A 19,599-nucleotide genomic window follows, 5' to 3' on the forward strand; every position below is an offset into this window, starting at 1 on the left:
ACACCCTGGTCCTACAAAGAATACCAAGCTCTGTACCACTGAATTAGTTTTCTATATACCTCACCAGAGTGTAAATATTAAGAGCAGGATTTCACATGGATCTCTATCACTTTACCCAGTACCTGATATGCAGTGAATAAAACACATGCTTTTGAATAAATCAAGTAAGAAATTAATGTATCAATACATGGGAATGTGAAGAGAAACAGGATACAGAGACCGAGTTCCTTCTTATACACCCCCTGTGAACTCATTACATCTCACAAGCAACTGCAACTCTACCTTCATAACCTCTCATGTTAAATACATCCTGTCCCAAGTCATTTCTATCAGCATTCCACAAATACTGATGAATTATTTCTAAGTGACTGGTCCTGTGCTGGACATTGTAATAGAATGCTAAGTAAGATACTGTTTTTTACTCTTTAAAATATTAAACATAACTTTGAAATGTTAATTCCCAAATTTCTATAAAAGAGCTATTGAGAAATAAAAATACAGCAAACCTATATTCAGTGTGTTTTGCTTTAATATGTTTTTCCCCACAATGATGATTTCCATGAAAGTGGAGTTTTACTGTATGGAATTTATTATACATTATAACTAAGGACATTCCATCACTGCCATAAAGGATCATGAACTACATCACTTCAGACCTAAGTTTCAGAAGATGCTTCAGTTTCCTTGAAGAATGTTTACCCTTCGAAACACTACTAACTGGGTAATTATTCTGCAAATATGTCATGTTATCTAGTTAGAAAATCAAGCTCCAGAATTCAACCCACCAGTATTATATTCCCTAAGGTAAGACATCAGGGGGTGTTGATCTCTTAGTATAGTAGTGTTTTCATTTACCTCATGGAGGTGTTGTGAAGAGTTTTATCAACATGTAAAATGCTTATAAAAATGCCTAGCAGAGCCCTCCCTGTGGCACAATGGGTTAAAACACAGCAGTACGGGCCCTCCCTGTGGCGCAGCGGGTTAAAGCACTAAGAAGCTTAAGGCCACTTCCGCAGGAGTTCAATCCCTGCCTGCCCCGGAGGAGATCCACATGGCTCAGCAGACCTCTCTTGGACCGCCCCCTGCTCTCCTCAGCAATGTACTTCATCGATCTGCCTGTTCTGCTCCCCACTCTGTCTCTGGTGAATCCTCTCACCCTCCGCATCTCTGGCCTGTACCCCAGTTCTGTATGAATAAATAAAATCTTTAAAAAACAAAACAAACAAACAAAAAAACAACACAGCACTACGAAGCAATAGCAGCCACTGCAGCATGAGTTCTATCCCCACCTGGGAGGTGACCCACACAGCATGGCAGACCTCTCCTGACCTGCTCACTGCTCCCCTCAACAGTGCATTTCGTATATGTGCCTATTCCACTCCCCACTCAGTCTCTGGTGAATCTTCTCACCCCCTGTACCTCTGGCCTATACTCCAGTTCTGAATGCATAAATAAATCTTTAAAAAAAATTTTTTTTTAAAAAAATGCCTAGCACATACAAATGATCAGTATCTATCATAATAATGCCTTTAATTTGCTTTGACTTCCACAGAGATTATGGCCACGCTGATAGCATAATTTCAATAACTACACAGGATTCTGAGGAACATAAACATGGAGAATATAAAATTTACAAAGTGTGCAAAGAAAAAATGCCCAAAGAGTTTGAGGGAGTAGTCATAGAATTAAAGGGCTGTGTATCAGGAAAAAATGTGAAAGAAAGTGCTTTGAGAATGCAGTCAGTAGTACTGATTACTACTGAGAAACCATCCACCCAACCAACCAACCAGCCAACCAACCCATGAAGAAGACAGTCTGCCAGAGATTAAAGCAGTATATCTGAATACTCAATATGTCCTTGCCTTGTGTTATTTTACATGCATTCTCTCACTAAATTATTCATATGAGAATAATAATAGGCTATCTCTAGTCTAAAAAAGTCAATCTGTCACTGCAATCATGTTTTTTTGTCTTGCCTGTAGCCCTCACCTTTCCCCACACCCACGTGAGTTCCTTGAAGGCCTACTTATCTCTGAACACCCAATCACCCTTACATAGTAGTTACACTAGAAATGTTTGCAGAATGAACTAATGTTGAAATATGAATGGATACTCCATGCAACACCAGCATTTAAAATAAGATGCAAAAAAATTAACTTTAAAAACTAACAAATTATCCATTTTCCAACTGAATTAAATATCATAAATCTGCTTATACATTAATCTGAAACAATATTTGTGCAACATATACACAACAATTTCTCAATAATTTTTAAGAAAGAGCATGAAAGGGGCTTCTATTTCTTGATGTAGGTAGTGGTTAAACAGGTATGCTCACTGTGAAAATTCAATTAAAATTTCTTTGTATGTTACACATTTTTTAAAAGTAAAACAAAGGGTTTCAATCAGGAAAAAGAGGGAGAGAAGTTCTTCAGGAATCTTTGTTTTAGGAAGGGGAGGGGAAATGTGACCAGCATTACATCAGCAGAAAGGGAGCAGGCTAGAAGGGAGGACTGGAGAAGCACATTTTACTGTATTTCTCCTGTTTAATTGTTTGACATAAGACACTGAAAATTTATATGTTACAGTTTTGGCAAAGTTATGAACTAATAGACTTCTAATACTTATAATGAGATGCTTTCTCCCCAAAGTCTCACTTTCAAAAAACATCACCTAAGCAATTCAGCTTTTATAGAATTTCAGAGATTAGAGATACCCTATCTAACTATTTGCAAGAAAAGATAAGAACTTTAAGGCCGGTAGGGGTTTAAATGATTTGTTCAGGATTCCAGAGATAGCAAAAAAAGCTAGAACCTAGGTTCTTGAATCCATAAAAAGTTCATTTTTTTCCCCTTAATTACAGCTCTTAAAAAAAAAAATTATTGGGCCCTCCCTGGTGGCGCAGCGGGTTAAAGCACAGCACTAAGAAGCTAAAGCCACTTCCTCATGAATTCGATTCCGCCAGCCCCGAAGGAGATCCACATGCGAGGCAGACCTCTCCTGACTTGCCCGCTGCTCCCCTCAGCAGTGTACTTCGTCGATCTGCCTGTTCTGCTCCCCTCTCTATCTCTGGTGAATCCTCTCACCATCCACATCTCTGGCCTGTACCCTAGTTCCATATGAATAAATAAATAAAATCTTTAAAAAAAAATATTTATGCATACAGAACTGGGGCTACAGGCCAGAAGTGCAGGGGCGATGAGAGGATTCACCAGAGACAGAGTGGGGAGCAGAACAGGCCCAATGATGAAGTACACTGCTGAGGAGAGCAGCAGGCAGGTAAGGTCTGCGGCACCATGTGGGTCACATCGGGGCCAAACTGGTGCTGAAGTGGCTTTAGCTTCTTAGTGCTGTGTTTACCCACTGCACCACCAGGGAGGGCCTCAAGCTCCTGTTTTTGCTTTTTTAATTTTATAATAGTTTATTTTTACATATTTTTGTGGAGCTCCTATTTATTAAAGAATCTATCCTGTGGAAACTATACAATTATTGAGCAGATATTAGTTTTATTTACTGCTCAAATTCAAGGTGTGAAAAGAACTTTAATTGTAAATTTTATGGGTTCAAATATGACAAGCATAAATCACAGTTAACTTGGGACTTCCCACCTTCAAAACAATTATAACTATTCCCTTAACACATTTAAAAAATCACTTGACAAACAACATCAAATCTAAATGCTTGTGTAAAAAGTAAAAAAAAAAAAAAAAAAAAAAAAAAAAAAAAGCAAGAGGTACAGTTTAAACAGTCAACAGTTTTGTAAACCAAAAGGCAATCACTTTAGATATAATAAAATTGTTAGCATCATTTAAATCTTTTGTCTCTCATATCATATAAGCTGAGAGAATGATAACCTATGTGTCACAATAAATCTTTAATAAATGAAGTGATCTTTTGCCTGTGGGGAGAGAGCTGTTATGGAAATTGCAAACATTTCCTTATGGCCAATGATTCAAATCAGAAACATTTCATAAAGGAGAAGAGTTTAGTGAGTAAGAACTGGCCTAATTAGTTATTTGGGGGAGTGAATATTCACTCCTCAGAATTCTCACAAGTTTCACAAAATCTATTCTAAGCAACCACATGCTGAAAAGAAAAGTAAACCTCTATAAACTTCGATCACTACAGACTGTCACTTTTAGAAACTATAATAGTGTATTATGCTGCCAGAAATACTTTTTGTGCTAAGATCCTCTAGAAATACATTATTAATTTTTTTTATTTCCAAGACTTTAAAAACAAAAACACAAGTATGAAAAGTCTGCTGTAGTTTAAAAAAATTATTTCATATTAAATTACTTGGTTATTTTCAAGAATATCTATTTGAATTCACACATAAAAGTTTAAGCGTTTCTAAGTGAAAAATAAAAATTTTAGACAACTGAAGAAAGGTAATTTTCATCAAGTGTGAAGGACATTAGTTTGGTATAGAGATGTGGGTTCAAAACACAGTTCTGCCATTAACTGGTCTAGCAAATCAACTTTTCTCTCAGCTGCTGCCTCTGTAAGTGAGTACACTAACTAATTCATTGGCTCATTTATTTTTATGTTATGTGCCTACTGTTGTACTAACCATTGTACTTCGATTATTCATAACCAGCTCATGGGGCTAGCATAAACCTCCACTGCTAAACAGTATGCTGATGTGTTGAAAAGCAGTTTTTATAGCCAACATTTTATTCAGCCAACTACTGAAATTTGAATACTAATCTTTCAGCAGTTATTGAACCACAGGATTGAACCAAACAAATTTCACTTATCCAAAGAATTTAAGAATATCAATGTAGAAAAAGTATGGTTTCCCATGCCTTTCAGTGATTTAGGCAAGCATTAAATTTATCAAATTTGTATAGGAAGAATAAATTGATTCAACCATCTAAATATTCTAGTTCTTTGAAGTACATGAGAATATATGGTACAATGGTGACTTATCAATGAAGGACAACAGGAACTCAGTTCTGTAGTACTAATAAATTACAATTTTACAATAATTAAAAACTTTTAATCATGTATAATTTTATGTAAAGAAATGAAAAAGAAATATGCATATACAGTACGTCCTCAATGTTCTTGGAAACTGCAATTTGAAGCAAATCAGCATCTAAAGAAAACAAGTCCTGGGATTAAAAAGCCTTTCATTAGAAGTCAGCAGGGAATGTTTCCTTCTTATCACGGTTATAAGGAAACAATTATTGAGAACCCATGTGTGTGTGTGTGTCTCTAAACTGGGCTTATCATTTATACTGATGAGTTTAAGAGCAAGATATTTATACTTTTTGGATATTTTTCTTCCCACCTGAATACCCAGTAATATATACCTTTCTCTATCTCTCATATTTACACTCATGCATGTGCACATGTGCACACATGTGAGGATTAATTCTCTCTCCCCACCAAAAAAGGAATTGTTGAGTTTTCTGCACCCAGCAATATCTTGTGGACATATTAAGTTAACTAATATTCTCTAGTGTATTCTTGTGAATGATTCATTCACGGTGTAGATTGTTTCATGTTTTATGTGGCCATTTCCCTTGCTGTATCAATGGGCACTTACTTTGCTTCCAGTCCATCCTTCTCACTCCCAGAATCCACTGCCAGAAACAATGCTCCTGCAACCCTGCCTGCACACGTATCCTATGTACCTATACTTTATGGCAATTTCACAGCAGGTTTGTATCTCAGAAGGACCCTTATTTTCCATGTAAATTGTGTGGGTTAAATATCTCCTAAAAGCCTGAAGCAGTTTACTTTTCCAGCAGCAACATGTGTATGTTTCCTCTTACATGCTAGTGAGTTTGAGCATCTGGCTATTTGGATATGTATTTTAGATGAAATACCTACTTATAGTCTTTGCTCATTTTTCTTTTTGTTTTTTTAAACTTATTTATAAGAGTTTTAGCTAGTGCTGTTTTAACTTTTGATCATCTGCATTATAATTTTTCATCAGATGTGTATTTAAAGATTAAACTTTACCCATATCTTTTATTCTCTTTTTGAAAAAGCATTTTCTTTCCCTGACTTGTTTAGCACTCTTGAATAGCACTGTCTAGTGAAACTTTCTGCCATGATAAAAATGTTATTTACCTGTGCCACCCAATATGGTAGTTACTAACCACCTGTACCTAGTAAGACTAAGGAAATTAATTTTTTTAAGATTTGTTTATTTATGCATACAGAACTGGGGTGCAGGCCAGAGGTGCAGGGGTGGTGAGAGGATTCACCAGAGACAGAGTGGGGAGCAGAACAGGCAGACCAACGAAGTACACTACTGAGGGGAGCAGTGGGCAGGTCAGGAGAAGTCTGCTGTGCCATGTGGGTAACCTGGGCTGGCTATCGAACTCGCACTGAATTGACTGTGGCTCCTTGCATTGCGGGCTTTAACCTGTTGTGCTACCAGGGAGGACTGGGAAATGAATTTTAATTACTTAAAATTTAAATGCAAACAGCTACATGTTGCTGTGACTACATGTACATGAATAGCTGAGTTCTAGAACTCAGCTACTCACAGTACTATCCATGAACTGGCAAAGTCCAACAGCACAAATGTATTTGGGGTTATGTTAACAATATAGCCTTGGGCCCATCTCAGATCCTCAGGCAACTCTTGCTTACATAAAGGTTTGACAAGCACTGTTCATCATTACCTAAATTAGGGATACTTAACTTTTTGTTGTCATGGACCTACTGACAATCTAGAGATACCTGTGAACACAGAAGACTGTTTCTAAAAGAAAAATTTTAAATATGCAGAATTACAAAGGAAGGTAATTATACTGAAATAAAATTATCAAAATATTTTAAGAAGTTATATATGTAACTTTTTTAATGTATCAAAAAGGTGAAATTGGGCCCTCCCTGGTGGTGCAGCGGGTTAAAGCACTGCACTGAGAAGCTAAAGCCACTTCCGCATGAGTTCGATCCCCGCCTGCCCCGGAGGTGACCACATGGCCCGGCAGACCTCTCCTGACCTGCCCACTGCTCCCCTCAGCAGTGTACTTCGTCGATCTGCCTGTTCTGCTCCCCTCTGTCTTTGGTGAATCCTCTCACCGCCCTGCATCTCTGGCCTGTACCAGTTCTGTATGCACAAATAAATAAATCTTTAAAGAAAAAAAAAAAGGTGAAATTAATAAGAGGGAGTCAAACAAGCATAGTAATGTTTGCAATAATGATACTGTAATATGAAAACTCTTGATTTGCAATGTGGACAGTCATAGGCACTGACAATCTTACTATAGTTTTTTGTTTCTATTGCTAATTGAAGGAGATGCTAAATTTCAGTTAGAAATGTAAATAAAGTTTTTCCTGTATCACTCAGAGGTCTGTGAACTCTGTGTTGGATCAGTAATAATCTTGATTTTCAAAAAAATCTAAATCGAGCTGGATTTAACATGTGTGTAGAATAAAAATGTTCAGATCATATTTTTCTTTCTCAGCAGATGAATATTCAGTTGGACAAGAACCCTCTAGTGTACTAGTAAACTGTACAATTATTCAGTTGTACAATATTCCAGTTGTACTTAGAATAATAAGGATCCTTATAATCAATAAGGGCCTCAGCTTAGTTATTCAGCTTTAAGTTACCACTACTGTGGTATATAACAGAACTATTTATATATTCTATTTTGCAGATGTGCGCTGTTTTTTTGCCAATACCATTAAATTGGTCATAATCATTTCGGTTTCAAAAAACATAATGGAATCTTGGCTGAGCCAACCCTTCAACTTCTCCTACCTCTCATCCTTTTTTCTATTTTGTTTGATAGTTGGTTTAATTTAAATAACTGAAGCTAGCTCTCCTTATAAAAATTAGCAGTGAATCCATTTGAGTCCAATTGTGAATCTGGTAAATGCATCCATCGAGCAGCTTTATTTTGTAATAATTCTATGGCAGTAGTTCTTCTCAAGTTCGCTACCTTTGTCAATTTCAGCATTTTACCTTTCTTTTGGACATTTTTCTTTCAGTTTTCAAGCTTATTACCTTACATTGGATGCAATATTTTCTTGATCAATGTCCAATAATGCCAAACTCCTTTTTCCCCCAATTTTTAAAAATGGCTATGCATGTCTTTACTTTTCATCTCACTCTAATGCAATACATTTAACATTAAACATATAACTTATACATTTTCCTCTGGCATAGTTTTACATGTCTCAAGGATTATGACATAAAATGTGCTTCATTTCATTAATTTCTTAAATTTCCTCTTTGATCTAAAATGGGCAACTAATTACATCACACCCATAACCAAAGCAGAATGCTCCAGCGAGTCCCTGGGGCCACCTCCACTCTGTTACCTTCTCCCCTCTCTTTAAGTCTTGACTCAAGTCAGTTTTCTATTAGTTTGATTTTACCTGACCCTATGTTTTTATTTCACATATAAGTAACACTATCTTAAATATTAAAAGTGTTCTGGATTTACCCAAGAATATGAACACAGTGGCAGATAAAAAGATGAGGTCATTAATGCTACTTTTTCAAAAAGTTGTTTCTATGCTGATATAGTATGTGTAAAACGATTAGCTAAAGGAAACTTCTTCCTGATAACAATGTATTTTAAATTGCCTTTATTATTTATAGTTTTCCCAAGAACTTTATTTTCCCCTCATGTACTTTTATTAGTCAAGTTATATACATTATTTGTAAAAAAAAATATACAATAGGTTTGTGAAGAAGCAACATTTTTCAGAGGTGTAGACAAGAAATGGGTTTTAACAATTTCATGTAGTTATGCTATAACTTGGTTTGCTCTAACATATTATTGGACATTAAAATACAGTAATTATGTTGAATCAAGTAATAACACTACTAGTACAAAGTTAAAAACAAAAATTGAGAGTTCCAGGAATTTCTACCTCAGTAAATAAATAAAAACAAAAAAAGTATTCATGGTCCATGAACTTGCCACATTGGGATCCTAGGCTTATTTATAATCGAAATTCCTTATGTGACCAAAATCAGAACCTACAGCAATATCCACAAATCTAAATATGAAGCAGGTCTTATACACCTTAAATACAACATGAGGAGGCAAAACTATTATTTACTGATGAACCTGCTAGAAGCATTAATATAATTATAACTGATGAATAGCATCATATACATGTATCTTATAAAGGAATTTTAAATTTATTAGTTGGGTAGGGTGAAAAAGAAAGTTCAAAAATCAGTTAACATTCCTTAAAACACAAAAACTTGAATAACAAGTTATCTAGCATTAATGAAACATCTCATTTTTATACAAATAAAATTAACTAGATTACTCATGTGAAAATCTAAGGTGAAGAGCCTCAAGGAAATCTTGCAGAACTTTTGTTTCCAAACAAGGAAGTTATCTCAAACAAAACACTCTTCTTGTTTCTAAGTTACCAAAGTCCTCATAAGAGAAAACTATTTCACCATTTCCTCATGAAACTTAATAGTTTTAATAAATATACACTCATTAATCATCTATAAAGTATTGTTAACAATTCATTTTTTTGAAATGAAATAAGTATTCAAAAACAACTATAGTAGCAAAACAGCTATACATAGCTTACTACAGTTCCAGGTTCTGACAGCTTATACATATTTTGTAAGGAAATGAGCATATAGAGCTTTCAAAAATGCTATCATATATAATCTAGTTCATAACACAGCTCAAATATGCTATAATTAGAATACATTAATGGCACTTACAAATAAATATGAAACCTGAAGTAAAAAAAAAAATGAGCCCTAATTTCTAGTCTTGGAATGTAGATATTTCAAAATAACTGAAGATCTGGAAAAAAATTTGTGCAAGAAGACCTCAGAACCTCACTAAAATTAGCACTTGAGGAAGAGTGACTTTTTTAAAAGTCAAATAATACTAAATTTCTACAACAGTTTTCACTTCATGTCTCCATGAATTAGCACATTATATATAGAAAAGCAGAATTAGCTTAAACCATGCACTGGTAGGGCTTGACAGCTCTGAGTATCTTTGTTAGGTATAAAATCTGAGAAACCTTCGATCTGAAAGTAGGAGCTATGGCAGAAAAGATTCCCGCCCCCCTTCATTTCTTTCTCCCAGGTATAGACCGATTGAACTCTACTGGGAAGAAATGGTGCTTGATTGATTTTAGGCAATTGATATGAAACAAAGACCACAAATGAAAATAATTACATTACAATGCAAGTTAAAAATGACAAGAATTTCTAAGTAGCTGGAATTGGTTACACAAATAGATGGATATATACTGCCATCATGTGGTATAAAAAAAATTAAGACCATTTTGGGTACAACAAACTGGAATCTGAGTCTTGGTAAATATAAAGTTTCTTTTCTAATTGCTAATCTCAAAACTCAGAGAGAGAACTAAATTATATCTTAGTTTCTCTCAGATAATCTTGTTATTCTGTCATTTTTGAGGTAGCTCTATTTTTTGCCTGCTGCCTTCTCTTTCAAGTTTCTATTAATTTACTACTTGTTCTATGAGATAACAGTATCTTCTTATATTTGTCCTGGGTTTATCCTGTTCCAAGCCAATCTTCATCTTATCTGTATTGTAGTTTCATGAACTTCAATAGCATTTTCCCCCAGCTATTGGTATTCACCTGACATAGCTTAATCTTTGTATGTTCTCAGATAGTAAACTTGCCTCTCCAAGTACCAGATTTTAATTTAACTCCAAATTTTATGACTTTACAAGGAATCCAATATTATTAATAGGTAAGGAGTAAAAACAACCAAGATTACAGTGTTCAAAACAGCATTTTTTTCAAGGTCTAATAATATGCCTTGCTTCTAAAAATTTTCACTAATAATGTTTAAAATGGCATCATATATGTCAGCAGAAAACTAACCATACTGAGGGTTATGCAAGGGGTTAAAGAACAGCACTATGAAGCTATCTGCAGTCACTGCAGCATGAGTTCAAACCCTGGCCAGGGAGCTGACCCACATGGCACAGCAGACCAATCCTGTCTTGCCCACTAATCCCCTCAGTAGTGTGTTTCAGTCAATACTCCTGTTCTGTTCTCAGTCTGTCTCTGGTGAATCTTCTCACCCTAGCCCTAACCCTAACCCTAGCCCTAACCCACAGCACCTCCAGCCTGTACCCTAGTTCTTGTATGTATAAATAAAGTCTTTAAAAAAACAAAACAAAAAACTAAGCATATTGAGATTCACACACGGCCGAGATCTATTTCTTCACTGTGCTTGAAACAAAATTGTCAGATGGTTCTTTCTTCTAGCAATGGCTGTGTAAATTACCTTCTACCAATCCACTGCAAACACAACATAGATTCTGGACAGAAACAACTTTCCTCACAGACATGGGTGAAAGACCTTTGGGGAGGCTGACAATGGCAGCCTCTGCCTGACTTGTACATTGATTTTGCTCCTTTTCTTCCAAACTTGCCTTTTTGCCTTTCCTATGCCATAAGATGCCTTAGATATGTGGCATGCTTTAGGTCTCCATGACCCTACTTTGGAACAATGCTGCTTGGCTGGTCATCTATCTATCCTAGGACAGGTAATTTTTGGTGTTTTACTGGCAACTATTGTCCTTTCTTTTTATTCTTCTATACACAGTAATTCTGTTAAGGTTCTTTTTTACTGAATGTTTGACAAACTAAGACAAACTAAGAATGTTTGTCTTTATGTAGCAATGGCAGAACCCACTTAAAGTGTGCAGGTTTGGAGGTTCTAAGGTGCCCCCTCTATCTGCCTGCTAACAAAAACAGCAATCAAAAGTTCTCCCCCAAAACTCACTGTTACACTAGTGAGTTCTACACAGACTTTATATCTACCTATCCCTCTTAAACGCTCACAAAAACTGAGAGAGGGGAAATTCTTCCAACACATTTCATGAGGCCAACATTACCCAGTTACTAAAGCCAAAAAGCCACCCCCCCTTTCCTTCTCTCTCTCTCTGACACGCACAGCAGATCAATTTCCCTAATGAACAGAGATGCAATATTCAACAAAAAATGAAAACACTGAATTCAACAATGCATTAAAAGGGTCATATATCATCACCAAGTGGGATTTACTGTAGGGAAACAAGGATGATTCAACATATGAAAATTGATGGATAGCTCACTACACTGAGAAAAGGAAGGTAAAAAGTATATGATCGTATCATTAACACACAGAAAGCATTTGATGAACATCCATTTGTGACAAAACCCTCAAAAACTGTGCATGGATGGAACACAATAAAGTCCACATCTAAGAAACCTACAGTTAATACATATACAGTGCTGCAAACCAAGGTTTTCCTCTAAAATCTGGTATAAGACAAGTATGTCTACATTCACCATTTGTATCAAACATAGTAGTAAAACTCCTACTATAGCAATTAGGCAAGTTAAAGATAAAACAGGGCCCAAGCTGAGAAAGAAGTAAAATTACTATTTGCAGACGACATGATAATGTATTTAGGAAAACTCATAAAGCCACTAAAAAACTATTAGAAATAATAAATGAATAAAGTATCAGGTTACAAAATAAATTTTCAAAAATTGGTTGTGTTCTCATTCTACAATGAGCAAGAAGAGAAAGAAATCAAGAAAATAATAGACTTATTATCAAATAAAAAACAAATTAGTACCAAGGAGTAAATTTAAGGTGAAGAGTCTATACACTGACACTGTAGTAAGACATTTTTAGAAGAAATAAGACATACAAAGATATAGATATTCTATTAAACAAAGATATTTGCCACCATACATCTGGCACGAGGATGATACTCAGTATCTACAGAGCTCTTACACAACTCAACAAGAAGACGACAAACAACCCAATCAAAAAAATGGGCAAAGGAGTTAAATCTACACTTCTCCAAAGAAGACATACAGATGCTTGGTCAAAAGGCACATGAAGAAGTGTTCATCATCATTTATCATCAGGAAAGTGCAAAAAAAATCCAAAATCTCACAACTGTGAGAAACTACAAATGCCGACAGGGATGGGGAGAAGCAAATTACACTCGCACACTGTTGGTGGTAATGTACACTGGTCTAGACCCTAGAAGAACAGTATTGAAATTTTCAAAATATTAAAACTAGACTTAACATATAATCTAGCAAATCCATTCCTAGGTACTTACCCAAACAATGCAAAAACATTGTTTTTAGTTTGAAGGGATTCGTGGATACTCACGTGTTCCTGGCAGCACTACTCAATAGCCAAGTTATGGAAACTACTTAAATGCCCAAGGACAGATGAGTGGGTTAGGAAAATGTGGTACATGTACACACAATGAATACCCTTAAGTTATAAAAAAAAAAAAAATGAACTTTGCCATTGGCCACAACATGAATGGAACTGAAGGGGATTATAACTGAAGTCAGAGGAAAACCAAATACTGATTTCATTTATGTGTGGAATATAGAGATTCAAAACATGGGGTCAGACAAAACCAAACCAGTAACAAATCCCAGAAATCTGACTGTAGAAATGAGACTACCACAGGGGAAGGGGAGGGTGGAGAGCCAAGTACAGAGGGTGCCAATGTACTGTGGGAGAGAACAATGGATACAATTGGTTGGTGGATGTGGTATGGTGACATACATTTGAAGAGGCATTCTGACTTTATACCTCTGAGTGATACAGCGTTGAACGCCAATGCTAATTAAAATACATTAAACTGGCCCTCTCTGGTGGCGCAGTGGGTTAAAGCACAGCATCAAGAAGCTAAAAGCCACTTCAGCATGAGTTCTATCCCCACCCTGGAGGTGACCCACATGGTGCGGCAGACCTCTCCTGACCCGCCCACTGCTCCCCTCAGTAGTATACTTGGTCGGTCTGCCTGTTCTGCTCTCCACTCTGTCTCTGGTGAATCCTCTCACCACCCATGTACTTCTGGCTGTACACCAGTTGTGTGTGCATATATAAATAAATCTTTAAAACAAATAAATTAAACAAAATTCCTATCTAATAATTAGCGAAGTTGAAACCATCATACCATCTTCAAGTTGTAGAGATGAGACTCAAAAAATATATAACTAGGGCCTTCCTTGTTGTGCAAGGGGTTAAGTCTAAGTAATATTAAGCTATCACCAACTCCTGCAGTATGAGTTCAGTTCCCAACCAGGGCACTAACCAACATGGTACAGCAGCCTTGTCCACTGTTCCTATCATATTTCATATAGATCTACCTATACGGGCATATATCAGGAGATCTGCCCATTCTGCCTACCAGTGAATCCTCTCACCCCTTGCACCTCTGGCCTCCACCCAAGTTCTTATGTGCACAAATAAACAAAAATAGTATTTCCGAATTCCCCAAATACTTAAATAATTTAACAAACCATTTAAAAAAAAAATAGCTCCCTATAAACAGTTATGCTAAATTTCTTCAGGGTTAATTTTATTATCTATTACAAAAAAGTTTTTGCTGTTTTGAATTTTAATTTTAAACTATTCAATGGTCTCAATTATATTATTTATTAAGTGTATTATATAAATTATATTACTTACTGATTATATGAGGTGGTCTTAATACAAAAGTAATTCTATTATATCTTAAATCATGTCTTCTGAGTTTCTAATACATTTTATTAGGTAGATAAAACACTGCTTATTTCTTTTTTTCTGATTATAATTCAATCACCTAATTATTATTACATTTAAGGAAAGGTTTAAGACAGAGAAGTAGCTAAGAAGTGATAAACCTTTAAGAAACAAATTTACAGATGGAAGGGTCATGTGGTTGTTGACCTTGTGTCAACTTGGCTAGGCCATGGTGCCCAAATATTTGATCAAATATTACTGAGGATGATTCTGTATAGCTATTCCTTCAATGAGATTAATGTTTTTACATCTGTAGATTTTGAGTAAAGCAGGTCCATCTCCATAATGTGGTGGGCCCCATCCAATAGGTTGAAAGTCTTAGTAGAGTAAGTACTGACTTCCCATGAGCTAAAATAAATTTTGCCAGCAGATGATTTTTGGACTCAAATTGCCACTATTCCCCAAATCTCCAAACTGCCACAGATTTTTAAAAAATCTACCCCAGCAGATTTTAGATTCACCAGGCTCCAAAATCATGAGTCAGTTCTTGGAGATAAGTCACTTTATATACATGTCATATTGCTTCTATTTTTCTGGAGATCCCTCACCAGTACAGCTTCATAATAAAACATTTTATGTGTTTAAAAGTTATCAGGGCATTCATTAAAAAAATTCAGGAACCCGGCCCTCCCTCGTGGCTCACAGATTAAAGCCCAGCACTATAAGCAAGCCACAGCCACTTCAGTGCAAGTTTGATCCCCAGCCCTGGATGTGGCCTACATGGTGCGGCAGACCTTTCCTGTCTTGCCTGCTGCTCCCCTCAGCAGTGTATTTCATTGATCTGCCTGTTCTGCTCCTCACTGTATTTCTGGTGAAGTCTTTCACCTTCCCTGCACCTCTGGCCTATACCCCAGTACTGTACGCATCAACAAATAAATCTTAAAAAATAAGAAAAAAACACATTCAGGAACCCAATGAATTGGGTTATTGTTAATTATCTGTTTTCCTATCAGTAAAATATTAAAAGTGTTAGCAATGTCAAAGCAAATAAAAAAGTGAGATTCAATGGCACTTCTGACCTCTGAAAGTAGAGAAATGCTTTGTCATACACCAAAATATACTACATACTAAGATGTTAATGATAATCCTAAAGCTATAAGCTTTTGTTATTTATTTATTTGGTCCAAGTAGTCCTTTATTCAAAAGAAGCTCCTCTTAAAGTTTCCAAATGTTAAGTTGACTAAACAGACAGTTTGATAGAAAAAGGATAGAAATACTCTTCCAGCTATACCCCTACAAAATAATAAACTTCTGAATCATGCTGAGGTACCATATCCATTACAGAACCAAGTATGAAAATCTGTCTTATACTGCAACTGCTCCAGTGAGCCCTATAGCACCACTATCACCATCCTGGGCATTTATAGAAACAACTGAGATCAAATGTCTCGCCCAGGGCTGCAAAATTAGAGGCCTTCTAACTATGTCCTTTATTATCTTAACTACAGATCAAAAATTTTTTAAACTAAGAGCTAGCTATTTATCTAAATGTGCAAATGATTTACCTGCACAATATGGCAGGTTAGCAGAAGAAAAAAACAGAAGTGGAGTTAACATCTGCACATATTCCTGTCTGGCAGTGTTCCTGCTTGACTTCATTCCTTTTATGACAGGAAACTGGGCCTTTATTTTGCTTGTAACACTGATCCTGTACTAATGACTTAACTAGACGCTACCTACTACTAATAGTTCAGCAAATTAGAGCCCAGAAGTATAATTCTTTATTTCTGAATATAATATATCTTTGGTAAAAGTTGCCATTGAATAGGACATAAGATAAATATTTACATGCAAACATGCTAAACTCATGGTTTTGCTTCAAAACAGAAACAGATGATTTAATAAAATGAAAGGACAAGCAGTATTATTTTTTCTACTTGACAGAGATTTCCAGGAAACGTTAAATGACTTGTTCAAGGTCACACAGAAAATATGAACATCAAGACATCATCTAAATACCAAGGGCTAGAGTCAAGACTCCACATGGGCAGGTAATGTCTCTTGGGGTCACCGGTGCCAGCACAAACCCACACACACCCCTGGGGCTGATGTTAGTGCTGGTACACATGTTCTGACCAAGTAATGGCAAGCTAAATATATTTGATGAAAAGGTAAAATGAATGAGAGTTGCTCCCTTTCATACACACACACACACACACACACACACACACACACACACACACACACACACACGTTAATCTCTAATGAAAAAATTGAGAGTGAAATGAGTTACTCAGCCATGGACTATAAGTCAATATCATACTTATCTGGTCAGTCTTTAAGATGACAATCCCCCATTTAATCTTTGTCTCACATTATTTTTAATGTCTTACTACATGTGAAAAATCACAGCAGTTGCATATCCTAGTCCTACTGTCCCATCACTGACTTCTATTTCTTCATTACAAATCTCGAGGCACTCATTATGAAAAAGGCTGGTGCCGCTTCACATCAGGAATCAAAGTCATACAAACCTCTGTCAGTTGTTTCAGGTGGCTTTTGTTTTCAGTTAACTCTTCTAACAGTTCATGCTTTTTCACTTGCAGTTCAGAGATTTCCTTTTTTAATGGACTCACTAGTTCGTAGAAACGGATCTTAAAAAAAAACACAACAAAGTAATATACACTCTGAAAATTTGCTAATTTGTAGTACTCTTGACTATCAGTAATTAAAGTGTTAAGGTAATAAAAGGAAAATGTTAAGGAGTTTTAGTTTAAATGCCTACACAATGAAATTTTGTGTTGTTGTATAAAACTTCAGTAAGTAACCTTTAACACTTTATTAGGATTTAATGTTCGATTAAGGTGCCCAAGGTCTCACACTGCCTGAAACTCCCCACCCCTAACAGTCTCTCTTTCCTCTCTTCTATTAACAGTCCATTTACTACTTACTCATCGCCTACTGCCCACTTCACACCATCTACTTGTTACTTCCTGAACACAAGTATTCCACGTGAGTTTTGTTCTTATTAGTTCCTCAGATGGAAAAGTTTGTAAGTTCCCACATATAAATGTATTGCTCATGCTTTTACTTCCTCCAGGTCTCTAACCAAATATCACCCTATCAGTTAAGCCCTCCTGATTCCTTTAGCCTGATTTAAAACAACATTTTGTATGTGGCAGCTATTCTTCTTTTTCATTTCTCCATAGCATTATGAAAAACACTAAACACAGGCTACCTTTTTTTTTTAAAAAAGCTTTATTTAAAGCTTACAGAACTGGGTATAGGCCAGAGGTGTGTTGGGTGAGAGGATTCACCAGAGACAGAGTGGGGAGCAGAACAGGAAGGTCGACAAAGTACACCACTGAGGGAAGCAACGGGCGGGTCAGAAGAAGTCTGCCACGCCATGTTTGTCAGCTCCCTGGCCAGGTTTCAAACTCGTGCTGCAGTGGCTTTGTAGTGTTTCATAATGCAGTGCTTTAACCCGTTGCACCACCAGGGAGAGCCCAAACATAGGCTACTTTTAACTAATGTGTTGCTCTACTAGAGCATAAGCTCTGTGAGGCAGTAATTTCTGTCTCATTTGCCTGATGTGTAAACATATGACAAACTTGTACATTAAGCTACTAGTGAAGCAGTTTAAGAGAAAATCAAGATGAATCAGGAGGTATCTTTTGCATCACTACTTCCAAATCAAATCTTTCTTATAACTGTTATAGGAATTTGCCTGCTCCACCTGCCAAGTCCCTATAAACCTAAGAAGCCATTGACAAGTTAGGAAAGTGCAATTCTGGGTTACACACTGTATAAGCATGCAATCTGAGACTCCATAATATACTGCTGAATTGCAAGAGTACCATACCTGGTAAGAGGCAAGTACTCAGGCTGGCCTTCAACACAATGAATCTGTGTATAATTAACTAGTTAGGATAACACTGTCTGAGAGCAAGAGCTACAAGGAACATTCAATAGAGAGCAAAAATATGTATAACTGCCACGACGGGGGTACTTGATAACCCTTAGGGATAAAACCTCAAGGACAGCATTTGAGACATTTATTTTGGACATGTACTTTAGACAGAAAAAATGTTTTTGAGCTTCTTAAATAAAATGGTGGACAAAACAGTGACACTTCATTGTATAGGAAATCACTAACTTGGAAACCTTATCCAAATGAGATCCTAGAATAGCAACCATTAACTCAACAACAATAATAGGCGACATTTATTATGTGTTTGCTGTATTGCGAGCACTGGGCTACTAAGTGTTTCACATATATATTCTACTTACTCTTCATAATAGAAGAGTAGAAAGGCACTGTGTCATCATTATTAAGCCTATTACATCATTATTAACCCTATTGTCATCATTATTAACCCTATTACAAGAGGAAAAAATTCAAGCTTCTTCGAGTGAAATATCTATACATTACTAACCAACAATCTTCAGAGTATGGTCTCAGGGCCTCAAGTCCTGACCCCACCATGCTGAGAGCCTTTCAGGGAATTTATTAGATAGAAACTGTTTTGCTGCTAGTAACACTACAATTTTTACTCCTCTCTTATGCCTGTTCAGTGGCGTTTGCCAGTGGCTACTTCATATGTGATGATAGCAACACCTTAAGGCAAAGGAGTGTATGCTTATGTATTATTTTAAAATAATGTCTGTTTTCATTTCTACCATGGCAAATATTAATAGCCATAGCACAGTAAAAGTTACTGCGGTAGTCCTCAATAATTTTTGCACTGAAAAGAAATGTGGATGCGCCAAAATTTGGAGAAATGGGTAGCATAGACTCATGTGACCAATGATCCTAAACTAGAATCACAAAAATCTCCCTCATTACAATTCTGTTTGAAATTACAGCAACTCCACTCTCTTCTTTAACCATGGGCAACTACTAATTTGTCAATTCTTTAATTTTCAATTTTTAGAATGTGATAAATCACCAGTTTGTGATAAAATGATTTGCCTTTCTGGTATATGCAGCCATTAGCTACCAAGCTCAATGATCAAGTCACTTAAAAACCTGGTTGGCCCTCCCTGGTGGCACAGCGGGTTAAAGCACAGCACTGAGAAGATAAAGCCACTTCCGCATGAGTTCGATTCCCGCCTGCCC

The 19,599-nt window shown here is 36.3% G+C and overlaps 1 protein-coding gene across 3 annotated transcripts in view; it reads right to left on the reverse strand.

Moving 5' to 3' along the window:
* Positions 1–19,599, reverse strand: part of PIBF1 (progesterone immunomodulatory binding factor 1) — a 151,181-nt gene that overhangs the window by 123,879 nt on the left and 7,703 nt on the right. For all 3 annotated transcript variants that reach the window (XM_012723134.1, XM_012723133.1, XM_004680099.2), the window contains exon 5: positions 17,015–17,134. In XM_012723134.1, coding sequence (XP_012578588.1) covers positions 17,015–17,134 — 120 coding nt within the window. The remainder of the gene's footprint in view (positions 1–17,014; positions 17,135–19,599) is intronic.

This window comes from Condylura cristata, unplaced genomic scaffold (genome assembly GCF_000260355.1).
Source record: "Condylura cristata isolate star-nosed mole 26May11 unplaced genomic scaffold, ConCri1.0 scaffold00010, whole genome shotgun sequence".
Taxonomy (NCBI): Eukaryota; Metazoa; Chordata; class Mammalia; order Eulipotyphla; family Talpidae; genus Condylura; species Condylura cristata.